The sequence below is a fragment of the Sarcophilus harrisii genome, chromosome 1 (assembly GCF_902635505.1).
Source record: "Sarcophilus harrisii chromosome 1, mSarHar1.11, whole genome shotgun sequence".
NCBI lineage: Eukaryota > Metazoa > Chordata > Mammalia > Dasyuromorphia > Dasyuridae > Sarcophilus > Sarcophilus harrisii.
Genome location: NC_045426.1, coordinates 119,778,558 through 119,806,534, shown reverse-complemented (window position 1 = coordinate 119,806,534; position 27,977 = coordinate 119,778,558). Strand labels below are relative to the sequence as shown.

Genomic DNA, 27,977 nt, shown 5'->3' with positions numbered 1-27,977 from the left:
TACACAACTGAAATGAATACATATCTAAAGAATCGGATACAAAAAAAAAGACAGCTAAAATTTTGAAAAACAATTTATATTTTAGAAACTATTTATTTTAGAAATAGACATTTCTACAAAAAACATTTATATATATATATTATATAAAAGGCTCCTCCCAATAACCAAACTGGATGGTATCATTCATCTGAATCACCAGGAAAAGTGATTCTTATTCTTCATTATTATTTTCCAATTAAGCTCTTAATTTCTCAAGTAAAGTAGTCATGCCTTTGCTGTTTTCCTCTTTTTCCAATGTGGGGATGAGGCTTTTCAGTCCAGATTTAATTTTATTTACCACTTCTGGATCAGGGCTTTGGAGCAGACTGAATAAAGAGAGGGGGAAAAAAAAAACAACTTAATTTAATGAAATTTCAAATGACCTCCTTTAGGTCAAGTGACAAAATTGCTGAGTTAGATACCAAGAGATGTCACTAAATCTAACTCCCTCAATTTTATACATGAGAAAACTGAGGTCCATAGAGTTTAAGTGACTATTCCAACGTCACACAGGTGTTATGTGGTAAGAGACATTACACAAACACAGATTCCTTGACATCATTTCAATGCCTTTTCTCCTGTACTATACAACCTCCTTAAGAAAATTGGTGTTGAGACCCAAGAAAGAGGGAAGAGATCCCATATGTATAAAAATATTTATAGCAGCTCTTTGGGGGAAAGCAAAGAACTAGAAACTGAAGTGGTGGCCATCAACAGGAGAATAATTAAACAAATTATGACCTATAAATGTGAAAGAATAACACTGTATTTCAGAGATATAGAAAGACTTGTATGAATTGATGCAGAGAAGAATGAATTAGGATAATAATGTATACTAAAACATCAATAACATAAGGCATTTTTAGATCACTCTTCCAATTTATACAGACTGGATATATGTACTACTGGATACTACTGGATAATGATGTGAGACTTGTTTTATGGAGTTTTATCTTCTTTACTGCATTTTTCAGCACAAAAGGAAAGGCCTTGTTTCTCTTTGTTCTGTAATCTTGTGTGCTCTGTAAAGTGTTATATAAAGTACAGATATACTTTCTGAATAAATACTAACTCAACAAATATACATGAGGGGCTTTTGAGCTTTTAGTGTTCTTTGATTTTTTTTGGATGACAACACATAGTGCTAAATTTCCCTAAGTTTAATGTATTTTAATAATCCTGAAAAGTAAGTACAAGGCATTTACTGCCAAGTCTCAGTATTTTGCCAAGTATTTGATCCTACTAAGAATGAAAATTTTATATCAATAAGAAAGAAAAAAATGCTACTGTAGCATCAAGGCGGCAAAAATTTAGCTGAGGCCTAATAAAATTAATCTTAAATTGTGAATCAAAAAAACAAGGATGTTACATGGCCAAAAGGCAGGTCTCTTACCTAAAATAAAGGCATAATACATTAGATATGGTAGCTAAGGGAACATATGACAAAATATGACAGGCAGAGAAGTAAGGTTAGTTAAGAGTGGCCTAACATACTTGGAAATCGGTGAGTAATTGTCACAAGAAAAGACAAGTGAATAAAGATGAGGAAGCTAAGCTTCAAGGAAGAACAAACAGCAACAAGAAAATATAGGCATTAATTATATTTAACATAGACGCTTATCCTTTGGGATTTTAAAATCCAAAATAAATCCATCTTAGCATTTTTGCCATATCTCACATTACATAAAGTAGAAATCCACTATCCCTATTTATATATAGATATTGAGAATATGACTTGTTATATAATATGCAAAAGAATAGTGAAAAGGGCTTCCCCACTATAGGACAAACCTTTAATTCTTCAATGATTGGTCTATCTCCCAAACTCCATCACTCTAATGGATTTGGAGATTTGTGTTACATCCTGGCTTTGCTATGTATTACTCTGTATCCCTTTCCCTCTAAATTTGTCTAAATTTCTTCCTTTATAAGAGATGAGAGTAGGACTAGATGAACTTTAAATTTACTCACAATTCAAAACCCCACGATAGGATTGTTAACCATGGCTTTCAATTACTTAGGTTTTGTTTTTTGTTATATCAGTTCCAAGTTACCTTTCTTCAGACATGTAAGCTTCTAAGATAAACCCACTTATAGTACATAGTATGTACTTAGAAACTGAAAACTAATTTGAATTTTGGCAAAATGTAAATATAAGATAAAAATAATGAAGTTACATATTTCATTATAATTCAAAATATAAATAATCCTTTAGAATGGAAAAATGGATAAAATATTAAATTTGGGTTCTGATATCTGGAAAATTTAGTTAAGCCACATCACTTCTATGATCTTTATCTGTATGCTTTCTCTCTTCTTTTGTTAACATAAAACAGAATCTGTCAATAAGAACAGAACCTCAGTATTGAGGACCAAGATGAATCCTAAGAAATAATACTTACCGAGAAAGAATAATAGCACCCCGATTAACTCCTGCCCAACTTTTCAATTTTTTGACACCAACATGTTCTACCAATGTTTTGGCAAAAGAACCTATAAATGACAGATATAAAATTAGTCATTAAACTTTAGCAAAGGAAAAACCTACAATGATGTGTCAGCAATAAAGTCTTAGGTACTTTCAGTATGAAATGGTCTCTGGACTGCCTTTCAAAATAATTACTATTGAATATTGTTAACTTTTTGGTCTATATCTTTCAACTCTCAAGTGGTATTTAGGATAATTAAAACAGTCACAGTGAAGTATACCGAACATTCACAAACATGAAAAAAGGCCACATATGCATTTTTGAGAGTATTGTTTAATGGTCTGATACAGGATAAAGAATTATCAATTAAGTATTTATTATGTGATACTGTATAGGCACTTTTGCTAGGTTCTGAAGATACCAATACAAAAAATGAACAATTCCTATTCACAAATATCCTACATTTTAATGAGAGAAAATAATAATTACATTATACAGAAAAGAGTGAAAAAATACAAATAAACAAAATAGTTAATACAAGATTGTTTGGGAGGGAAGGCACTTGCAGTTGGGGGGGCTGAGGAGTTATACATTATAAAAGCACAGACACACAAGATAGAAGAAGGTTATGTGTGAGGAAAATAAAGGTGGCCAGTTTGTGTGGATCTCAAAAGTGAAACAGAGAAAGTAATTTCTAATAAGAATAGAAAAGATAGGTTAAGATCAGCTTGTAAAGGGCTTTAAGAACTAAAGACAGTTTATGTTTTATCCCTAATATAGTAAGAAACCCTTATGGTTGATTTAAGGGAATCACAAGATCAGATTTTCACTTGTAAAATTACACTGGCTTAATATAAGATGAATGAAGACATATTCTGACAGGAAATCAACCAAAACATGCCTGTAACTCATTTGATACACTATATTGCTTTGGTAGTACTTCAGAATTTACTGACATCAGTAAACATCAGCTTAAAATTTAAAATGTGCTAATCCTAAAAACATAAGTAAGGTATAGATTAGTTGGAAATTGCTGAATTTCTAAACAATGCCTAAGAAAAACCCAAATTCCATAACTTACCTTCTCTTCCATTTTCTTTCATTTTTTCATCTTGTTCTACTAACCATTTCAGAACTAGATGCCCAGCTGGATGTTCTGCCAAGTGGAGCTATGAAGAAATCAAAGTTATTAATGTAAGTGATTTTCTTCCATGATGCAGCATGTGGCTCAGCATTACTTAGATAAAAACAATGTAGAATAAAATAAGGGATCTTTCATGTTTGGATGATGTTATTTAGATATAACTATATCTATAATGATTTTCATATTACCAGCTATCTGTGTATTTGAAGACAGCATGACTTTCAGAAGATAGTTATATACTTAAAAGTACACTAATACATGTTCTAAAATATTCTTGCTGTTTCTGTAGGAACCATTTTACAATAACATTTTAGAATTACATTGACAGCCAACAAACATATTGCTAAGCACCCACTAATTGCTAGATACTATTCCAAGTGCTGGGGACACAAAGAAAGGAAAAAGATAGTTCTTGATCTCAAGGAGCTTAGAGCCCTTATAGGGAAGACAACATGCAAAACAACTATGTGTGATCAAGCTATATACTAGATAAACTGGAAATATGAAAATCAAGAAGAATTAAGAAAGAGGAATTTCCTATAGGTGGTTAGTTTTTACCTGGGACTTAAAGGAAGCAAGAGAAGTGTCAGCAGGTAAAAATATGGAAAGCGAGCACTCCAGGACTGAAGGACAGCTAGAGAAAATGCCTGGAATAGACTGATGGGTTTGGGGAAGGGAAAGAATGGTGGTGGTGGTGGTGGTGGGGTTTAAGAGGAAAGGAAGAAAGAGGGGCCCTTGTGTGCAAGGAGGTCAGTGTTAATGAATCCCAGAATATACATAGCAGGTACAGGGTATAAGCCAAGATTGGAAAAGCTGAAGGAGGACTCTGAATACCAAACAGAAGATTCTATAAGAATATTTATTTAGCAAGATCACTTTAGATACAACTAAGTGGAAGATGAATTGTAGTGGGGAGAAACTTGTGTCCAACTGGTGTGTGACCAATCTGCAGACTACTGCCAACAGTCTAGATACCAAAGGTGGTCATGAGAGCCTGCACCAAGATGGTGTTAGTATCAGAAAGAAGGGGGTGTGAGATGTTACAAATGAAGGTTATGATCTATTATGTTAAATCCTGCTTCATGTGTGATGTTTAATTAAAAAAAATCTTTAAAGTAATTTATCTCATTATGTTGATCTCAGAAGATTCAGGCTTTTTAAAATCAACCAAGTCTCCTCTATCTGTTTCATAATTTGATGTATTACCTCTCCATCCTTGCCACCAGGAATCATTTCAGGAGCGGCTAATTTGGCAATGGTATCCATAGCGGGTTGAACATCTCCAATAGCAGATCCCAGAACATTAACAACAAAAACACACGTTGATTTGTCTGTCATCAATTTCTGGACATGCTCTTGCATATAGTTTAACAGGGCTGGGGAAATAGACTCCAAGAGTTCTTTACGGCGGATTATATTATCTTTCTTACTGTCAAGAGAGAGAGCAAAGGAGAGATGATGGTCTTGTTATCACAGAAATTTGCTGTAGGTAAAAACATTGAAAAGAATTCCAATGACACCAGTTGTTTCAGAGCTTACAACCCTGCTTAGATACAACAATCTAGGTAAATTTTAGCATGTTTTTAGGATCCTGGAACTTTATATGCTCTTTAAAAGAAAAAGGTTATGAATCTTCCTCCTATCAGTTCATCAAAGCCCAATTTTATACAATCAATATCTTCCCTTTTATGTTTCTCTTTTGATCCTTAAAAAACAAACTTCTCTAGCTACCTGAAATGTTTGGCACACATTTCCTCAATTTATACTGCCTTTATTTTTCCTGAATGCTAAGAGGAAGAAGATTTAAGAAGAGGCTAGCTTGTCCAACCTCCTCATTTCGTACATGAGAAACAAAAGTTCAGAGAACTTAAATGAATTGAACAATATTTGAATCCAAACCTCCTGGCTTCAAATCTGATGTACTCTGATGCTCAGGGAGTGTGTTTCTGCAAACAACCACATAAGGTAAGAATCTGAGAAAATAAAATGGACTGGTAGCACAAAGACAAATTTTCCATTTATTCTTACATCATATTTGTCTCTAGATAAATAACTTAATTTAACTTGGCTGGATTATGCATTTCCTGTTTAAGTACACGACTTAATGTTTCCAGACCTCAGTTTCCACAACTGTAAAGTGAGGAAGTTGGAAGTCCCTGAAGTCCCTTCTAATTTTCAACTTAAGATGTGTCTGTGCATAGTTCTTAGTACTATTAACATAAAATTTTGGTGGAGGGTAGGGAGATAAAATCTTTCCAAAGGAATAAGGTATAATATTGTGAAAATTGGAACTCATAAAAGTATATAGTAAGGGGAAATATTTGTAATATATGCCTTTTTTTCTGGAATCATAAAATTATATAGTAAGGGGAAATATTTGTAATATATGCCTGTTTTCCTGGAATCATTTTGATTTAGAAAAAAGCAGTTTTCCTGACTCTCTTAAGTGTTTGTCAAAAGCACAGTTATTAAAACACTTTACAAATTGAAAGATCCGACAGTTATTAAGCACCTTTTAAGTGCAAAGTGCCATGTTGTATTCTAAGAGATATTGAGGAAGGATTACTTCAGTCTATATAAATTAAGGAAAACTTTGAACTGAATTAGGAAAGAATTCAACAGGTAGAGATAATGGATAAAAAGCAATAGTTAGGTTTTCTGAATACATTTGGAATTCAATTAAAAGAATAAGTTAGATATTTGGGAAAACTGAGCAAGAGGCACATCTGTTCTACAGACTACCATATGAAAGGCATGCCACCTAAATATTTATTTTTTGCCATAAAAACACTAAGAATCCCTTCAACAGTTTAAAAGTGAAAATTATATACATATATAATTCCAGAGGAAAACTGATACACATACTTCAGTTCACACACATACACCCACACAAAATAAATCTGGACAACACAGGTAAAAAGAAAAAATAATTCAGACTCTTCTTTGGGCTCTAAATATAGAAGATGTTACTGAAATTACCTATGTGCATTTCCATCACCCTTCTGTAAAACTTCAATGATCTCAGGTACAAGATGGGCAGGATCTCTAGGGCTCAGTAAATACAACAGAACTTTTCTTCCATATTTGTTGTTCACTATATTCGACAGGGAGTTGATGATTTCCTATAAGAATACATGAACAATCAAATCAAATTACAATCAGTTTGTTTGAGTTTTGAATATATAACTGAACATGTGATTTTAACAGTGAAAGGAAGTAAATATAAGTTTATTTTCTCATTAGGTATTTATGCCTCTAAGGTCTTTCTCCCTAAATCATAAATAAATACCTGAAACAAAGCCAGGATCCCCTATTAATAACTAAAGATTCCCGAGGACTTATGATGAAACAAGCATACTCATTAACTTTCTGATAAAGAGGTGATACTCATTAACTTTCTGATAAAGAGGTGATAGATTCAAAATGTGGAAGAAGATATAACATTTTGGACCTGACTACTAATGCAGGAAATTTGTTTTGCTTCATTATACATATTAGATGGTATGGTGGATAAGGCAATAGATACTGAATTGGGAAGACCTGAGTTCAAATATAGCCATATACATTTCCTAGTAATACACCCAAGTCACATCACCTGACCTATAGCTGTTTCAGTTTCTTTACCTGTAATATGGGGATATTGATAGCACCCATTGCCCAGAGTTGTAGTGAAGAAAAAAATGAGATAGTATTTGTAAAGCATTTTGTACATTTTAAAGCTCTACAAAAATGCTAGCTACTAACATAATTGTTGCAATTATTATAAAAGCTTTTTTTCCTCTTTTTTTTTTCAATTGAGAGAGAAGTAAAGCTGAGAGGGCATCTAGAGATAGGGGAGCTCATGCTTCAAAAAACAAAGCAGGAGAAGGACCACTGAATTTTTTAAGGCATAAAAGAGAAAACTCATGATAGCTCTGAAAGTTACATATTAAATTTGTTATATATTTAAAAGCAAAAGCTGTATATATATATTATAGAATTCCTGTTTAATGTATAATCTTTCTCTGTCCTACTTGTATAATATGCTTTTATTTGGTATTTGTTAAATTCAGAATTTAAAATTGTATGTGGATCTGCAGCCAAATAATATTCAAATGTTAAGTTTTTTTTTTTAAATGGTAAGGAAGGAAAGTCTAGAATAATGATACCAAAAACCGGAGAAAAGGGATATTAAAACATTTTTCAATCATATACATGAAAAGAAAGATAAGCTATATGGGAAAGCTGTGAATGTATATGTAAACCTTTCTTGTGTTCTATATGGAAATATGCATTTTTGAGGGAATATTTGTTCCCTTAAGAATATAAACTTAAAAAGACTCACCGACATAACTATTTGCTTCATAAGCTTAGTATCATCCACACAATCAAATGCTGCCAGCAAAACTAAATGAGAATATTCACCCTGTAAAAATGAAAAATTAATAAAGGTTAAAAATGCATTTTCCTACTTAGTCCATTATTTGTACATTTTATAAAAGTCATTAATGATGACAATCTATGTCATCTATCTAGCATGCATCAAGCAGTTAAATTGGATCAAATGAATGGCCAGACCTAAATAATTACTTTCTGCAGGCAATATTAATAGGACCATAGATTTATAGCTGGTAGGGACCCTAAAAGTCATTTAATTCAGTTATTCCCACACCTTGCAGATAAGTAACTTTGCTGAAGGTCATGTTAGCAGCAAGTGGCAGAGCATGGATTTAAGCTGAAATTTTCTGGTTTTCCATTTTCCATTCCGATTTCACAATTTTTCCATTGTACCATTGTGTTAAAACACTTCCAACCTAGTCAACTATTAAAAGAACCCATTTCCAACAGTGACAGCACCCCCTCTGCTAATTAATGAAATAAGTTCCCTGAATTATGTATGAAGTGTGACTCTAAAGAAGGGAGAATGAAAATGTGTGTCCTTAAAAGTAGGCACCATAAGGATAGGGATTCTCCTGAGCTCTCCTCTGAACAACTTTAAATAATGCCTCAAAACAGATTTTAGATTTAGCTCTTTTTTTCTTAATTTTCTTGCATTACTCATTTTCCTAATTTTCTCCTACTTCTATTACGATTTTAATGTTCATTTTTGAGTTCTTCTGCAAGATCTTTCTGGGCTAGAGACCACTTCCAGTCTGTCCTCTTCTGAGGACAACTTCCCTATTATAGTTTTCTACAGTCAGATTTTTTTTTGCTCATCTTTTTGGGCCCTTTCCCTTTAAATTTGATTACTCCATTGTCTCAGGTTTCACACGTGTGAATATTTACCCCATGCTGCACTGAGAATGCCCTGAGGCCTATAGGGGACACTGTGATAAGGGGATGGAGTTGGGGGTGGCTAGTGCTACTGGAGGTCTGGCAGCATTATCTGGTGCCAAGCTAGTATCCTATTGCTAGTTACAATGTGTTTTTGCATTTCCCTGGGGCTACAATGAAGCATGCAATGGTCTTGTTGCTGGCTACTGCCTGTGTGCTTGAGATTATGCTGAAGTATGTAGTGGTTCTTGGACCCAGAGTCTGCTATGCTGAGGCACACGGGGGTGGAATGGGGGAGACACCTGCTATTGGTGCTTGCCATTCCATCATAGAGGATCAGTATCTCCCACTTGTTTGCTGAAATGGGACTTGCTGCTGACTTGTTGGGACACTTCCTGTCCTGAATTGTATTCCTCCTTTACCCAAGTAAGACAGACCTTTCTTGTTGTTCTTTTAAATTTCTTGGGGTAAAAGATTGTTTCACTCTTTTTGCTGGTTCTGCTGTTCCAGGATTTGTTTTGGGGTACATTTTATGATTGTTTGGAGGTGAATACAGGAGTCACAGTGATTTATTGCTTAACCTGCCATATTAGTTCTCAGAAATCTAACCCAAAATTTCTCACTATGTTCTACAGATGGATGCACAAGAATCCACAGAAGAATAATAATTCTTTATTTTTTAACCTAGTTATTAACTTGTGAAGGTAGTTATCCTGGTTCTCAAAAGACAAACATACTCTACTATCAAAAATTGTCCAATTTTGTTTCACAATGATATGAGATATTCCTTCTTTCTTTTAAAAACTTTTGACTCTCATGTCTAGAATCTCTCTTTGTCAGTGATCCTCTTTCTTCTGAAATGTCTTTCTTAATAGTCCTCTAATGTCTCAATCCTAGTCTGACCTTCTCATAAGTGATGGTTATCCCAAGAGTCACGCAGGTAGATCTCCAAACTACACATCTGGCACATGAAGAGTTCAGGAGTCATAATCCCATCTGAAAACATTTCCTGTCCATTTATGAGATCTTGTGCCACAATGGAGCCTTCAGAGATGGCTGTAATGATGACAATCTCATTCCCTTCTTGATTTGATTACTCAAGTTCACAAACAATCTTAAGCCCTTTGCTTAACAGAATATTCTAATAAAAAGCTGGCTATTTGATTTGCTAGCCCATAGCAAATGAGCAAGTAGAAACTGTTATTATTGAGAATCAACAAAATTTACTATGGAGACATAAGATCCCTAAAAGGCAGACATAAGCCAGAATAGTTTTGGCCCATATAATATAGAAGAAAATAGCTATGTTCCTTATACCTGAAGGCAATAATAACCTTGTGGTGTTCAGCAGCTAATGCTCATTTATTTTTTTTTCCTTTTTATTTTCAAAACATATGCATAGATAAATTTTTTTAAACATCTAGTGCTCATATATAATGATGATTCTGTGTCAATAAGGATATCATATGCTTTACTTAAGAAAGCTGAGAAGTGTAATTGATAGATCTTGAAAACAAACATTTCTACTAAAAAAGGCAAAATTGGAAAAGGTTTTGTTGCTTAAAGGATGTCTCAATAAATAGCAAAAACTTTTATCATCAGGAGAGGTATTTCATATATTAAGATTGAAATTTCATATAGTTTTGAAAAGTCAAATAAACTCTCTTTTAAAGGATTTGTCTTGCAATAACACAGGTTAAAATTCTGATCAAACTGAAGGTAGTTTCTAATGTACGAGATGGTACTGGAAAACCTCATTTTTATGTGGTGGTGGTGGTTATATTTCCTTTTTACTTCTGCTTCTATGAATCCTTATTCTTTTTTAGGGCTGACTCAAATACTACACTTCCAATTCCCCAGTGAGTTTTTTTCTCCTCCTCAAGTTGTCATAAATTTATTCCTATACATGTTTTATGCCCTAACAGAATGTGAACCCCTTGAAAACAGGGATAACTCCTTTTTTATCTTTGTATTCCAGCCCCTGGCATAGTTTATTGAATTGAGGAGATTCATAATGTTATAGAAGGTAAGCACTAAATAGCATCCGTCTTAACCAAAGAGAAAAAATGAAAATCAACACTAAAGTGGGAGGATAAAGTTAATAACTTCAATTTGATATATTAAAAAAATTAATGATTTTTAAAAATGGAAATGGCTAAGATACGAGTTTTAACCAACATAATTCAATTATCTCTCAGAGCCTTAGGCAAATTTAAATAGTGCCAATCTGCAGGAATAGAAGATGTTTCTTCATCAGTAGCTACACTAATGAAATTTCAAGAGGAAGATTATGAGTAGTATAGTCACACAAAACAGTAAAGAATGGAAAAAGCTTGATATAAAATCCAAATAAGGGAGATTTTAGACATTAAAGGTAACAACAAAATAATAATGGAAGCATGGACATCATTTACATAACAAAATATTTACATCATCTTATTAAATTTATCATATTTAAACATTTATAATCGTATTTATAATATTTTATTATTTGAAAATTTGTCATATTTCTAATTGAATTATTTGTAAAACACTTAGTATAATATCTATTACATTGTAGACATTTAACAAATACTTATTTTTCCTTGTTAGTTGATTTTTTAAAAAAGTATTTACATAAATCTCCTATCCCTCCCCTCTGCCTCCCGCCATGGGTGAAATTATATTCAGACCAAAAAATATAAATATTTCTTAAAACTAAGCATGCATCCCAAATTGTGACTGTACATGTACACATGATTCATAATTACAAATAGGATTTATTTTAAGCAAATCCTAGAAAAATAATCTTTAATCTGCTGTAACCAGAAATGCATTTAAGTTTTATTTTACTTACATTGGCTACTTTTTCAACATAAGTCTTCATTGTTTTAATAATAACTTTTCTGTCCTATAAAAAGAAAAATCTTTCAGTAAATATAATTCATGAAACAGTAATTTTTCCAGTGTACATTATTAAATCTCATTTACTGATTTTTCATAAGATTCATATAAATATTTCTAACAAAGATGATGCCCGTACATTTGCATATTGAAATCAGAAACACCTGGATTCAGAAAAATAAAGTTAAAATTCACAGTAAGAGGAGGCAGGGCTGCCAGTTACCAGCCTATCAGGCAAAAAAATCTTTATTTTAGTTATTTCTAAAATTTGAAAATGTGAAAAAAAATTTAACAGGAATTCCAAAACATTCAAGCTGCTCTAAAACCATTTTTTTGGAGCTAGCCAAAATATGTTTCAAGGAGTATAGAAATAATTCTAAATTGAGTGTAATTGTCTAAGTATAGATAAAAGGAAATGAATACAAGGCTTCTTTCCACAGCCTACTTGGTTCTCTTTTTTTAGTACATGGCTCCTTGCCCTAAATGATGAAGATTGGCTATCAACATCAAGTCTGACCTACCATTATTTCAACTGTAATTACCCTTCTGCACCCTAACACTTTCTTCAGGTTATTTTTAGCTTAGAGATTATGAGACTATAAGACTGTGAAATGGAGTGTTACTCTACTGTAAAGAGACTAACGACTAGTTTACATGTCCAAATACAAACCCAAAAGGCAAAAAATTCTCTGGAATAATACAGGTAAAATCCAATGTTGAAGTGAATTACTGGGTTCCCAAATTTACAAATAATTACAATTAAATAATGCATGAGACAGTTAGCTGTTTATCAGCTGCCACTGATTAAAACAATATAGCATAATGTATATGCTAACATACATTATAAGACGTAAGCATTAGATATTAAAAAAAAAAAAAGACAAAACTGTTTTCATAAAACTACTTTGAATTTGTAAAATATTTCGCTCATTCTGGGCATCCTTGAAACTGCAAAACTAATTGTTATGATCAAACAGCATGAATTTTATCTTGTCTTTCCCCCCCTTTTCTGTTGCATAAAAATGCTCTTCTTGATACACAACTATAATGCTAAGCATAAAAATTATTTTCTATAATTTTCTTGAAATAATTTCATAAAAAGCATGTATGAACCAAACTTTTTTTTTTTTTAAATGAAACTAGGACATTTCATTGACAGACAGTGATTATTTTCATTGGGCAACTGTCTTATAGGTTTTTTAAAAAAAATATCATGAATAAAAATAGTTTCTAACATATTTGCTTCAAAATTTAGATCATAAATTATTTTAAATGTATAAATCATTTTTTTGTATTTTTATGAGCATTCACCATTCTAATAATTTAATTGCCACCTTAAATCAGTCATTTTGAATATTTTCTATCACCATATTCTAATATCAATGACTGTGTCTTATTTCATATCTCCCTCAATGCTTAATACATCAGATACATAATATATTTGAATGAACAAATTTGTATTAATTATAAATAGTGTAGAATGAACAAAATGAAATTTTGTCCTAAAGGTGGTGCTCCCTGAATCAAAACCAGATGATGTTTATTCACATCTATTCATTTCCAAAACAATGAATATAAGTATTATAGTTATCTTTAAAAAGTTAATCACCAAGAATTTTGCTTTTGATGTCTTTCTCCAAAATGAGCTCTTTCCTGATTTACACTAATTCCTTTATGTAGTTACATCAAAAAATCTCCATTGTTTAACTGAAATTGAAATTAAATCATGTTTATTAAATTAAATAAATTAATTTTATATCATTTAATATTTAAATTAAAATATATCATAATATGGAGAACTTCTACATCCAGAGAACTGTTGATTCATAAAAAAATACAGGGAACTTTGGGAAGAGAAATGCTATTAATGTGCATTAGAACAAAGTTCAAAGGAGATTTTAAAATCTAAATAAAAGACAAACAAACTTGGTGATAACTTAATGGTCGTGTTACATTCTCTCTCCCTTGGTTGCTGAATCTGTACAGCATACCTTTGGTGTGCCATGCCACAGACAGTACATGGCGACTCTAGCTCCATCATGTGTATGTGCAAGATATATTACAGCTTCTCTGATTGCTTCAATCATTTCCTAGGGAATAAAAAAAGAAAATGATTTTACTTCTGCACAAAGTCTCATTTCATCAACTGATTAATTAGATATTTAATTTAAATATTAATTATGGTTTTATTCTTTTGGGTGGAAATGGTTTTAAGACTCAGATTGATATTCTTGACTGTCTTTTTCCTCAGCTTCAGTTCTGAATCATTAATTGACTATTGAACATTTCCAACTGAATGGCCTAGAGTCAACTCAAAATCATCATGTGTAAAACTGGACACTTTTCCTGAAACCCTCCCAGTTCCATCATTTATTATGGGCACAAGTATTCCATTACCTTCATATATTGTAATTTGTTCAGCTTTTTCTCAATTGATAAACAATCTCTTAGTTTCCAGTTCTCTGCTTCTACAAAAAGACCTGATATAATCACTTTTTCCCATATGAATTATTTTCCTCTGAGCTCTTTGGGAAATAGCTCTCATAGTGGTATCAATGAGTCAAAGTAGATTTGTAATTTATTAACTTTTGGGAATAGTTCTGATTCTTACTGAATAAAAGTGTACAAATCACAGCTCCACCAATAATGCATTGTAGTCCTTTCAACATTTGTTATTTTCCACTTTTAAGGTCAACTTTGTAATCTGATGGCAATGAGGTAGAATCATGGAATAACTTTTATTTACATTTTTCCAATTGTTAATTGATTCCGAGCATTGTCATATGGCAAAGTGAATTCTTAAAAAATAAAAAGTAAGCAAGCATGTAGATATTGTCTGTTTTATAACAATATCTGTGTTTCTTCTTTTTAAAAAAGACAATGAACAATGAAATAACCCCTCATACCTATTAGATTGGCTAAAGAAAATGACAAATGTTGAAGGAGATATGGAAAAATTGGTACACTAATGAACTCTTGGTGGAGTTTTGAACTGATCCAATCATTTTGGAGAACAATTTGAAATATGCCCAAAAGGCTCTAAAACCTGTACATGTACTTTGGCCCAGCAATACCACTATTAGGATTATATCCCAAAGATAATAAAGAAAAAAGAAAAGGCCCATATGTACAAACATATTTATAGCAGTTCTTTTTGTGGTGGCAAAGAACTGGAAATTGAAGGGATGTCCATTAACTGGGAATGACTGGATAAGTTAGGCTACATGGGGATGACAAAATACGATGGTGTTAGAAGAAATGATGAGCGGGATGGTGAATTATAAAAAGAGTCAGGTGAATTATAAAAGCAATAACACCTATTTATATTCTAGGATGCCTTTTAATCTGTTGGGAATATTATTCTACATCAGTATGTCCTATATAAATTATTCGCCTAGGTAACATTTTTGTAGGGAGCAGAATTCTATTTAATGACTCTATCAACAGAAGGAGTAACATTCATTCTTTTTCCTTTCCTTGTCCAATTACTTTATTTCAAATAAGTAAGAACATCTGACATTAAAAAAAAGATCTTATTAAATATCCAACTCCACACTAAAATCTAACTATAATTAAATCTAAATATAGGAATCTAAAAATAATGAAATTATGGAAAAACTTACTGATCTGAGTTTTGGAGGTGCAAAGGTGAAAAAGTCCAAGAATACTTTATGTACCAGTGAATGTTTAATTACCATTTCTCTATAAATAAAACAAGAAAAGTCAGAGTCAATCATCTTGAGAATTTATTTTGCATTGTAATGAACAGTATCGGATAACATTTAAAATAAACTGGCAAAAAGTTTTGCTAATTACTGCAGAGCAAAGTATAATGTAGCTTGTTTGGAATACTTTAATAACTACTTAAAAAAAAAAAGTCTTTGAAACTCAATCATGAGTAACTAGGACTAAGGAATTATTAAAATCTAAAGTTTAATTAGAAAATATGAACTAGTTGCTATGAAGATGTCACCTCACTGCATTTACTTTCCAATACAATGCTGGACTTTATTTGTAAATATACTTAAACAGTATCCATACGGACTACGAACACTGTGTTATATGAAACAGGTTAACAGATATTGTCTCTCCTATCCAGAAGCTTGCAATATAATAAATCAAAACCCAGCATCTATGAAAAAGGTATAGAGTTTACATTTTTACATTACTGTCTCATTATGAAAGGTTTCTGTTAATATTAGAAAAACAAAAGAGAATAGGGGAGGAGTACCCATGCTTTAATTTCTGCCCATATTTTGTAAAAGCTATATGTTGCTTGGCCTTTAGGAATGCAGAGCTGGCAGAAGAGGTAGGTCTTTCTTAAGCCAGCCCACTCTTCCAGACTATAGAAAAGTAGGATTTACTATTTTTTTTTCTTGAGTTCTTAAAACTACCATCTTCCTGGAATTAAGATTGGAAATTAGATGCCAAACTATTAAATGATTTGCTCAAGATGATACAAGTGATCTTGCTACCTACTTATACAGAATTGGCTTATGTGGAACAGACAGGATTTGAACTAAGGTCATTAAGACTAAATTCAGCATCCTTTTCACCATATCAAGAGTATTTCTATCTCCAGAGCATGGTATAAAGTTTGCACATGGTCGGCACTTAATATTTATTGATTTAGCAATTAAAGTCATTGATTATCCTGGAGAAAATTATTTCAGTAGAGTGGTGAGATTAGAAGCCAGATTATGGGACATTGAGAAATCAATGGATAATGGGGAAGGAGAAGCATCAAGTGCAGAACAATCTTTTTTATTTAGACAAGGTCTACTCCCCTTCCCTTGACCAAAGGAATAAAATTTACCCAGCTATTAGTTCTTTAAAGAAATAAAAATATTTTCCTTACTTTTGAGCCATTGGTGTAAGAATCTGTTTCATTTCATCCATAATAGCCTCTTGCTTATCAGGCTGTACCTCTAACACTTTTTCCAGAGTTGGGTGAATTGCAGACTGAAAAGAAAGCAGTAACAAGTTTACAAAAGGTTTCAGAAGTCCAGAATAATGAAAAAGATTTGTATTACACTGCAAAACTTTGTGTACATTCACAATAATTCTAAGTTGTCTTTTTTTCTTTCTAGATCAGTTTATATAATGTACCAGGCAAACCAAACATCATAAAATTACTAGCAACTGCAATAGATTATATATATAAAGGCAGTAGTTGCACTGACAAGTTTGCTAAGATTCATTATTTATCAGCTAGGTAACAAAGTCAATGGTAAAAAAATAAGGCTACTGGAAAGCACCTAAAATATTACTTTTAACCCTGAAACTCAATATAAAATAGGTAGCCCTATGGACTAAAGCTACACCACCTCTATTAAAAACATTCTTCCTATGTATTCCTTATAGTTGTCCCTGGCTCTTTTCCTCTCACTTTTCCTACCCACTACTCTGAACTTTTTCAGGTCCAATACCTACAATGACCCCACAGCCTAAACTTTCCTATCCTTGCTAAAAATGTAAATGTCATTTGTACAAAGAGATTCCTCTGTGACAAATGGAGTTTCAAATGCATTATCAAGTTTGAGTGGTTTTTGATATATTAACAACTACAATTTTGAGAATTTTAATCACTGATAAATGGTACAAATAAGAATTGAAATATTACATACTCAGCTTCAGGGGGAGTAATTAAATGTTTAATTTAAAAAGAACTCCCTGAAGGAAAGACAAAAAAACTTTTAGAAAAGTAACAATAGTTACAATAAAATCTATTAAGTGACCAAACAAGAAAGGAATGCATTCTCCTAAAAACATAAGAAACTGTACACCTTGTAAAGCTGGAATGTATTCCCATAGAGTTCTTCTACCAACATGTTTCGTTGTTCCAAAATTGCTTTGTCATTGTAAGCATATTCAACAACTGCTGATGCTTCTGCATGACGCAACATCTTCCGCACTTGGCCTTTAAAACTTTTTATTATTTCTGCAATTTGTGATTTATTTCTGTACAACAAAAGGAAAAAAAAAAAGTTGAAGGGCAAGTTAAGTTCAAGGGACAAATTTATAACCTTAGTTTTATTTAACTTTTCAGTTTCTGTAGGAGATATGAAAAAAAAAATGAAATGAGTAATGAGAATAGATAAAAACAACAAATGAAGCATCTCTTCTAAAACAATAGGATTAAAGAGAAGCAAACACAAAAATCATTTGAATTAATCTTAATATGACTGCAATTTTTGGCATGAGGAAGGATGCTCTCAATTACACACTTCTCTGTTATTGCCTCTACTTACTGACCTCCTTATGACAACTCAAAGTCTGCCTTGTATGGGAGGTCTTTTCTCAGGCTTTTCCAGACACTGCAACTCTCCTTTTCCCATTTCCCTCCTACCCTAAATGCCAGTGAATTCTCTTTGAGTATTACCTTCCACCTATTCTTATATGTACATAATTGTTTGCATGCTCTCCCACTCATTAGAATGTTATCTCCTGGAAGACAAGGACTATTTCTACCTTTGTATTCCCACCCCAGGGCTTAACAAAGTTTTGGGTACATAAAGTGTTGACCTCATGCAATTCTGAAACTTCCTTAAATAACTTTTAAGTGTTTTAGTTCTTAAGAAAAACATGAAGAACAGACTAAACAGTGGCAACATTTTTTCCATTTCCCCCCTTCAACTAGTCCTTCAGGACATAAGCTATACCTTCCAAAATTGCAGAAGCACCACTATAGTTTATGTTAATTTTAACATGTTTTAATTTTTTTGATAAAACCAAATCAAATCAAACCAAAAAACTTTGTCAACTGCTTACCCGTACATGAGAAATTTCTTAACAACATTTCTGGAATATTTGGCCTTACACAATTCAACCCAATTCTCTGAAAAACAAAATAAATTACATTTCTTTGGTATTTACACTTGAATTCTTGTTAAAACAAAGTAAATGCTGTAACACAACTTGGATCACAATCCTAAGGACTTATGTATAAATTAATAACCACTTTATTTCTTCTACCCAAAGAAAAATGAAAATATAGCATGATATCCTTATCTTTTGAGAGAGTGTAGACCTGTGAGTCCATTACTATTTTCTACTACCAATACTGAGCTGTAATTGGACTGGAGGTACAATATATATTTCCAGTGATACACTGAAAAGTTAAGGGAATTGTTCAAGGACACAAAGTCACAAGGCAGGGTGGCCCTTTCTTTCTTGTGCATCAGTGTTGCTTTTTATATCACCATTAACCAGCCTTAAACATGAAAAAGAAATTTAGCTAGAAATCTTCAACTTGAATATATGATATTAAAAAATACCTTTTAATTCTTCAAATGCCTCTTTCCTTTGTTCCTCATTACCATACTGAATGTAACACTGGATAATACGAGTTGAATCATGTGCAAATGCAATCTGCAGGGAAAGATTTGTTGTAATTAGCCACAATGGGAGTAATAATCTCTAGATTATTCAGACCCAGAATCTTGCCTAGAGGTCTAGTGGAATAGGAGGGAGTGATTTAGGCTATACTTCCAGCCTTTGATGAACAACAATTATCTCCTCAAAACCAGGAGCATTATCTTTCATCTACCAACTACTATTACCCTTATACCAACAATTCTGAGTATGGCTGTTTCTCTATGCCTGGATGTATAGAAACAAATCACTTCCAACACTCAATTGCTATTCTCTTACTCCTACTCAATTGTCCATTATACCATCTTGAATTCTCATTTCATAGCTAAAAAAAAAAATTCTTTTAACTCTGGACTTCTCTCTCTCAAACTCCTTCCACCTAATTACTCTCAATGAGGCCTTGTTTCCCTTCACTGATAGCACTGGTCATACCTTCTATCATACTCCATGACACACTGATCCTAGAGGAGGAGTCAGGATATACCTTCCCCTGGATCTTCCAATATAGAATGCTTAATCTCATTTGTACAGTTCTTCCCTGTCCTCTCAGGAGCATGAGATATAGGGTTGCTTGAGGCAGAAAACAGGGTACCTGAGGTTATTTCTGAGTTTTAATTACATCCAGGCTACTTTTCTGAGCGCTTAGTAATTGCAGGAGAGGATTATTTGATATCTTTTTAAAGTATTAGTGAAGTCGTTTTTCTTTATAGTCCACAAATGCATATTAAATCTTGAACCTGCTTGACTGGCCTACATGCAATAATGCTTTCCAGATATCATCCATATCCTCATTTCACTTTCCTTCCTTTCTAATCCTGACCCTATAGTTGGCCAACTTAGCTCCATGTATACAGTGTTCTATTTTTTTTTTTTTAATCCCATGATCCTTTCGTGAAGGTTAAAAGTGACTCCCTAAGATTTAGCTATCTTTGATAATTAATACTAACTGTAACATGGGTATAATTTATAAAGCACTTGGTAAATCGTTTTATGTCAATATTTCTAGCTCCAGATATGTAGTGGCATCTGTAAATAGTAAAGTGGAAACAAGACTCTTATCTCAATTAATTCTTTCTTAAATGCTCCTGCTTCTAAGTGTACAATGGTCTGGCAAAGACTGCCCCTATGATGTCTCCAAAGCTGATGGACTATACTACAGCCTATGACATGAATCTTTTTCAACTATAGAAACATAATTTATTTTTATTTTTCAGTAGAAAGACGTTTTGTATAAGATAAGATAAATAAGTCTCAATGTCAATTACTTCATAATAATAAGTTCTACTACTACAAGTCTTTCTTATCACAATAAATTTTCAAATCACAAACTTAGAGCTAGAAGTTCAGTTCTGCAATACAGAGTTAAGGAAAGTATGGCCTAGAGAGGGAATTCGACTTGTCCGAAGGTTTCAAGAGTAAGCAATGCTGAAATCTAAATTCTGTTACTCCAATTCCAAATCCAATGCTTATGTATGATAGTAAAGGTAGTAAAGAGATGAAGAATGAGAGAATTGTAAAACTATCTTATATTGGGGATTTTTTTAAAAAGCCAATAATTGTTAGTGTTAACTAACCTACATGGAATTCTAACATATTTTAAAGAATTTTAACTTCATTAAAAATCACCTAAATCTATGTAAGAATTCTTATTTAAAAGAAATTACTAAAAGGAGCAGCAGTTTGGTTTAATGGATAAAATTCAGTCTTTGTGGAATTGAGAAAATCTGGGTCAAGTGACACATATGAAACACACTGGTTTTGATTCTATGGGTGTAACTTAACCATTCAGTATCCTGGGCAACTTTCTAAAACTAAGTGCAGAACAATTATAGATCTGTATTAATACTATGAGTTTAACTTTCTAGGATTTGAAACACTAATGGAATTGTAAGACTGGATTAAAAAAAAAAAAAAAAAAGTCAATAACACCACAAACTTAATAATCCATTTAGTAAAACAGAGAGGGAGGAGGAACTGAATAGGACACGACATATTCAAATGAAATTCAATTCATGAATTATATTCAAAATGTTTAGTTAAGTGACTGAGGAATCAAAAATTTTATCTGCCACACATTTATCAGCCATACTGATTAATATTAATTAACATAATATCTCATTAAGATATTAAGTTTAGCTTTTAAAATTATTTTGGTGATTATATTTTACTTACACTTTTAATCTTGCCCTGAATCAACTTCTGTAATTCACTCATCAACTTTGTTCTTTTTTCTTTGTCACAATTTTTCCTGCAAATGAAAAAAAATTACAACTTAGATAAGGAAGTATTTTGAAATTATAATAGTTATGTGTTTGCCCAGTTCAACATATTGATTTCATGGAATCAGTAAATCCCCAAATAAGGACATATAAAACTACCACTATAAAGAAAATTAGTTTTTCAGTGCTATTGGACATTAGATAAAATTTTAAATCACATAAGAAAAATTTCAGAAGTAGAAAAATAAACCCAATCCATAGTACAAAACACTCAAATTTAAACTTACAAGCACTATTTTTCTCAGAGATGTCTCAGGAGGAATGTTGAATCATTACAACATTTATTCATTTTAATGAACATTTCTTATAAAAGGTCAATCATCCCCAAATTTCTGCACTAACTTGTTAATTGGGATTGTGATTGCCCTTAAACAACAGACTTTTAAGTCATTTCAATATTTACAAAGTATAATGAGTAGATTCCTACTATTACAACAATGATTTTAACCAACATTACCTTCTCAGGCATTCCCAAATTTGCTTTGCCTTGAAAACGGTGTCATAGTTGCTTTTATCATTGAGTTGTCTGCTCTGCCTTAGTTCTTTCTTTTTCTTTTTCAAGTCATCCCACTTGGGTTTCTTAGCGGCTGTCTCTGATAATTATAAAGCAAATATCTATTATATCTAATATACAGATTGCCTCTCAACTTTCCCCATTGATAACTAAATTTTTATTTTGGTTTTGTTCACCTCAAAAATGGCACCACCAATCACTCATTCTCTTATGTATAAATAGAATAATCTTAGAATTGACAACAGAAATTGGTAATCATTAGAAACAAGCAATGACTAAGAGGGAAGCCACTACCTCTGCGATACCTTGCATCTTCTTTTTCTTCCTTCCTTACTGCACTACCCTGATTCCCTCTGTCTGAGCTATTAGAACTTGTACTATCTATTCTATTCCACCTTATCATCACTAGGAGAAATCATTTTTTTATTCACATTTCCTGATGTGCTATTTCTGCTTAAATTGATCACATTCTCGTGTCTACAGAAGAAAATGCAAGTTCCTTTGGTGAACTTTTAAAGACCCTGACACTAGCCCTCCTTCTTAGAAGTCTTCATTTAAGCCATGAACACTACTGTGTCCCCCCCTTGCGATCTCCTGCTTCCAGGTCTTTGCTCACACCATGCTACATACTCAAGATGTTCTCAATACTTGTCTTATGAAATGCCTATCTTCTCCTTAAAGCCTAATCCAAACACCTTCTTGAGGAATCCTTCCATGATGCTCCTATTTGCCTAGTTCTTCATGCCTAGTTAACTGAGTACAACCAGGCTGGAAGAATTCCTGAAGGGAAGCCCAGCCCCTTACCTGAAACATCTGGCAGTGCTCTGCACACAGAATGCAATTAATGTGCTGAATCCTTTGTTATTTGCATGGGTGTCAATATATATTTCCTTTTAACGCTTACAATAAATTCCTTTGTAACCAGGTCAATTATTCCAGTCTACCATTTAAGCAGAACAATTCTCTATAACATCTTGAAGTAAAGACTTGCTTGAACTCTTCAATCAACAGGGACCTCACTACTTTAGGAGGAAGTTTAGTTCATTTTTATTCAAATTTATGTTTAAGAAAGTTGATTCTCATTTACTGGGTTTCCAGAAACCTGCCTCCTGTATCTTTAATTCAATGATATTTATCTAGCCCTTTGAAGACACCTATTTTCCACTGTGGCACAGAAACAACAACGGTGTGAAAAGCACCAGCAAAGATCTAGATTTAAAACTGGGCTCAAAACTGCTACATATTGGCTAGTGACCCTGGACAAGTCACAACTTCTTTCTGTGAAGCTTCAGTTTCTTTACCTATAAAATTAAGATAATACTTGCACTATCTATGTCAGGAGCTGTTGTGAAAGTTATATAATGCAAAGTGTTTCATACTTTCTGTACAGTTAAATGGAACAAGAAACCACATGCTGTATATGTGGCCCAAGACAAGTGAAGTTCACATTCTGAGGTTAGCATTCCTATGAGGCTTTAAAGTTTGCAAAGTACTTCACAAATAAATATTGCCTCAATTTATTTTCATAGAAAGTCTAGGTCATAGGTGATATTATTTCCATTTTTTTGGATGACAAAACTGAGGCAGACAGATTAAGTGATTTACCTAGCTAGTTAAGTATCTGGCACAGGTCTTCCCAACTCTAGGCCTAGTACTCTCCACTGCACTATCCAGCAGCCAGGCAAGGCAAATTTTGCCTAAAAATATTTACCTTCACTTTTGCCCTCAGGTTGGAACTTTCTTTTTCTCTGCAACCTGTTTCCTTCTTGTTTATTCTTGAACTGTTTCAGGTTAGTTTTCTTGGGTAATAAGTCCCCCTCCTGTTTATTCTTGAACTGTTTTGCACCATTTTTCTTGGATAACACGTCTCCTTCTTGTTTGTTCTTCAACTGTTTTGTACCAGTTTTCTTGGGTAACATGTTCCCCTCCTGTTTATTCAACTGTTTCAGACCAGTCTTCTTGGGCAACACATCTACATCTTGTTTATTCTTCAACTGTTTGGTGCCAGTTTTCTTAGGCAACATGTCCCCTTGCTGTTTATTCTTGAGTTGTTTCAGGCCTATTTTCCCAGGTAGTGTATTATTTTTCTCAAACTTTTTGAAGCTGAATTTAGGTCCTCCTCCTTCATCACCTTTACTTGGAAATTTCTTTGGCGATTTAGAATCTATATTTATCAATACATAATAGAATGAAAGTATAGTTCTTAGAACTAAGTTCTTTCCCCACATGACCACATAGAGATACAAATACTTTTTTCATTTAGAAATCATTAACGAAGATGAGAAATACCATGTGTCTTGTCTAGATTTTAATTCTCTCATGTTACAGAGAAGAATTTAAAACTGAATATTAGAACAAAATTAGATAAGTAGCATTAAATCATCTCTAAGATCACTGCCAACTCAAATTCTGTGAGATTAATTCTGTTAGGTAAGATTAACTTGGCAAAGATTTTGAGGCAGCTTATATTTCTTACTGTCCAAAATTTAAGTCTACATATTATGAAAATTAAATACACTAACAAATAAAATAAGATGAAAATTACAGATATTATCTCAGATGCCTGTAAGAAATGAGGATTATATAAAAAAAATAGCCAAAAGCTAAAAATATTCTGTTTACTAATAATATATGTTGACAAATTTAGACAAAAGGAAAATGTTTTGATAAATTAAAGGTAACAAATAACCCCCCCCAAAAAAAACCAAACTGGAACCTGTCATTCCCATTAGAAGTCTTTCTTCAGGAGATGACAGATGGTACTATTTACTCTGTACCACTGATTTACTTTTAGTAATTTACAAATCCCTAGGGTTTGAATGTGACTACATTGCATCTGACTACATTAAATAACATTCCAATATTTCAAATACATTTAAATTATGATTCTTACCAACTGATACAGATCTAGTATTTACTACTTATGTTATACTCCTCTCCATAACATCCTAATAACTAAAACCAACTTTATGGAGTACATTTTCAAACAATTGTCTTACCATTGTCCTTTTTAAATCTTTTTTTCCCTTGTGATGTCTTTCCACCCTTTCCTGTGAAATTTTTTTTACCTTTGACTTCCATAGTAGCAATTCTGTAAAATAAACCAAAGGACTAATTTAATCAAGTTATAATAATCAAATCAAGCACTCAAAGGGGGAAAGCACTTATCTATGTGGACCTGACATATTAAATATTACTCAAAGGATTTAAAAATTAAAATTAACAAAATACACAATATTACTTAATATGTTATTTCAAACATTCTGGTAATTATAACAGCATGGAAACAATATTTCAGTCATTATAACATAGGCTAAAATTAAAATACTAGTAAAAAGAACATCCCCAAATAACACAGGGCTTATGACATCTAACTTCTCTTACATTTAGGCAAGGATGGGCTGCGAGATTCAAGAGTGGAGTTATCTGCATCAGTAAGACCATGGATATAAAACAGCCAAGAAACAGTTTTCAGTAACTTTCAAAATGATTTTGGTTAAACAATTTCTTTTAACAAGTATTTATGGAGTACTTACCACATAAAAGTAAGTAAGCACTATAAAAGATATAACCAAAGTCTGAAACTTAACAATCTAGGAAAGATTTGACGTGTAAAAAATCATTAACAGGTTTTAATGTGAACTGATAATGTCCAAGGTACTATGTATCAAATCAGAAGCAAGAGATTTCATGATGTAGATATATATACAAACACACATACAAAAAAGTTATCACAGATAGCTGCCTATTGAAAACACCTGTACAAGGCACTGTGTGCTACTTACTGGGATACAAAAAATTCTTATATGATCTAATTCCTTCCCCTAAGCCTACATATCAAAGGATAAAACATGTATACAGCTAAGTATATCAGAAGGCAAATGTCATAGGAGCAAAGAGAGAGCTACATCATGTTCTCTAATAGAATCTAAAGATTTTATCTGGGAGGATCAGAAAAAGCTCCATTTAAGAAATGAAAAAGCAAATGAAAAAATTACTTTGGGAAATGTTTCAATAATGGTGGATTGGAAAACATTACTAGATGTTGAAGAATGAATAGATATTGAGGAAATGTGAAATATCAAATTTAAATTCCAAGGGGCTGAGATATTATAAGAAGAGTTAGGCTAATGGGGAAAGATTTTTTTTTCCTTAAAAGATGAGGACTATTCTTGTAGATAGCCCAAGATAAACACGTAACTCAAATTTATATAGTATTTTAAGATTTATTTTCTTAAATCAAATCATTTTCCTCACAACAGCTCTGTGAGTTAGGTCATATTTTATTATCTCTATTTTAAAGATGTATATTTTAGTTCAGTGAGGTACAGTGCACAGAGGCAAGAAACGTTAGAACTATTAAGTTTAGGAGAGTGACTTGCAACCCTATTCCATTCAAAACCTCCATATATTTGTAAAAACAAACAAAAAAACTACACTGCAGAATACAGAAATAAAGAGAATACAAATATACATAATAACCCTCTTCCAACTTATCTCAAATCAACTAAGAAAAGTGTTTTCAAGATTTACTACTTTATCTACATGTCTCCCCTCCTTTTGCCTTCTCTTCTTCCTAACCTTAGATTGAAAGGCAAAACCATTTAATTCTCTTTTAAATAAAATAAATTTTATTTTTTAAAATCTCTTCCCCCTCTACAAAGGGGTGCAAAGCTAAAGTGGCTACATAAATGAAAGAGTAAAGGCTAGTGAAAAGGCTGAAAACAGCACACAAGAGCATAAAAGTCTGGCTATATTTCAGTTTCTCAGATCTGGAAAACTCCAGGGTTAGTAAAAGTTATACAATAACTAACCCTGTACAAAAACTGCTCTAAAATGGCCAATGACGGCGGGGTCTTTCTTCAAACCTCATCTCTTCAAGCTCTTTGGACACTCTGCCAAGACATCTACATCAAGATATCCAGTATATCCTGTATACAGCCGGCTTATCTCGTAGCCCAAGAGTTTTCAGTTTTTTGGGGAAAACAACTACAATAAACACCAAAGCTTTCAGTTTAAGACCCGTTGCCTCCGACACCCATTGACATTTAAAGCACTGGAAATGAGAACATCTTAATATTATTGTTTACAGTTTTGGTCTTGGGGACCTTGGGGGTCCGGTCCCAGGAAGAACTGACACCTATTCAGATCAAAGGCTCCCAGATTTAATTAAGGATGCATTTCTTAATTAAGTCACTGAAGCGCCTTCCCGTGCCCCGCGCGCCTCTGCCTGAAACTCCCGTGGGAACCGCCCCGCGGCGCCGTCACGGAGCCGTTGGGTGGAGAAAGAACGCCGGAGAAATTACTTGGGATGCGAGGCTTCAGGAAGCGCCGTTTCTGTTCTTCCCGGCCCTGACGCGAAGCGTAAACAAGAACCAAACCAAGCAACGTCTGTCCTAGTGGACAGCCGGTGCCCCGCGGAGCCCACGGCTTCTCCAGAGGGCAGCGGAGCCAGCCGCGGAGGAGACCCCAGGGCCAGAGCCGCCCGCCCCTGGAGCACCCGGAAGGCCCCCCGCCCCCAGCGGAGCCCACGAGACCAAGTTCCACAACCGCCGGGCTCGCGCAGACCCGCTCGAAGCCCGCACTCACCACGCACGTGTCACCCGGCAGAACTATCTTTCCTCTCTTGAACCCGCCCTCCCCCTGCAGCCACTGGTTGCTGTTTTCCGACTTCCGTTTTCCGGTTAAAAGGGAAAGTCTGGGCGGGTGGGAGGGCGGGCGCAGGGAAAGAGCGAAGGTTCCTATTGGAGCTTTTGGGTGTCAACGTCACTCGGGGGCGTTGGGGGGAGAAGTTTGGCCTTAATGGGATCCGTAGTTAGAAAAGGAGCAGCGTGACTGCTGGCGGTGACGTTCCCCCTGCGCTTTGTCTCCTACCTTCCCCTGGCTTTTAGGTTTTCTCTCCTCGTTGTCTCGGGGCTCTGTCTGTTGTTTCTGTTCAGCCTCCGCCGAGCTCAGGGCTTTGTCTGTAAAGAACCGGTTTCTCCAATTTCCGGGGGAAGTGGGCGGGAGCCGTCGCCCGTCTCTGAATCCCCAGTTAGGACCTGCGCCCCCAGCTTTTGGAA

At 33.6% G+C, this 27,977-nt stretch overlaps 1 protein-coding gene across 4 annotated transcripts; it reads right to left on the bottom strand.

Moving 5' to 3' along the window:
* Positions 1–102: 102 nt before the first annotated feature.
* PUM3 (pumilio RNA binding family member 3) lies at positions 103–27,977 on the bottom strand. Of its 4 annotated transcripts, none has more exons than XM_012544082.3 (18): positions 27,790–27,977; positions 24,915–25,006; positions 23,627–24,079; positions 21,859–21,994; positions 21,295–21,370; positions 19,026–19,119; positions 18,520–18,586; positions 17,535–17,709; positions 16,607–16,710; positions 15,372–15,450; positions 13,740–13,838; positions 11,702–11,755; positions 7,937–8,017; positions 6,592–6,734; positions 4,819–5,041; positions 3,550–3,637; positions 2,442–2,532; positions 103–365 (listed from the first exon to the last, which is right to left on the bottom strand). In XM_012544082.3, exons 2-18 carry the CDS (start codon positions 24,994–24,996, stop codon positions 236–238), a joined length of 2,175 nt encoding a protein of 724 aa, XP_012399536.1. In that variant the 5' UTR covers positions 24,997–25,006; positions 27,790–27,977; the 3' UTR covers positions 103–235. The 4 variants fall into 4 exon arrangements, with proteins under 4 accessions (XP_012399536.1, XP_012399533.1, XP_012399534.1 ...); XM_012544079.3 differs by lacking the exon at positions 27,790–27,977 and adding an exon at positions 27,505–27,615; XM_012544080.3 differs by lacking the exon at positions 27,790–27,977 and adding an exon at positions 27,222–27,469.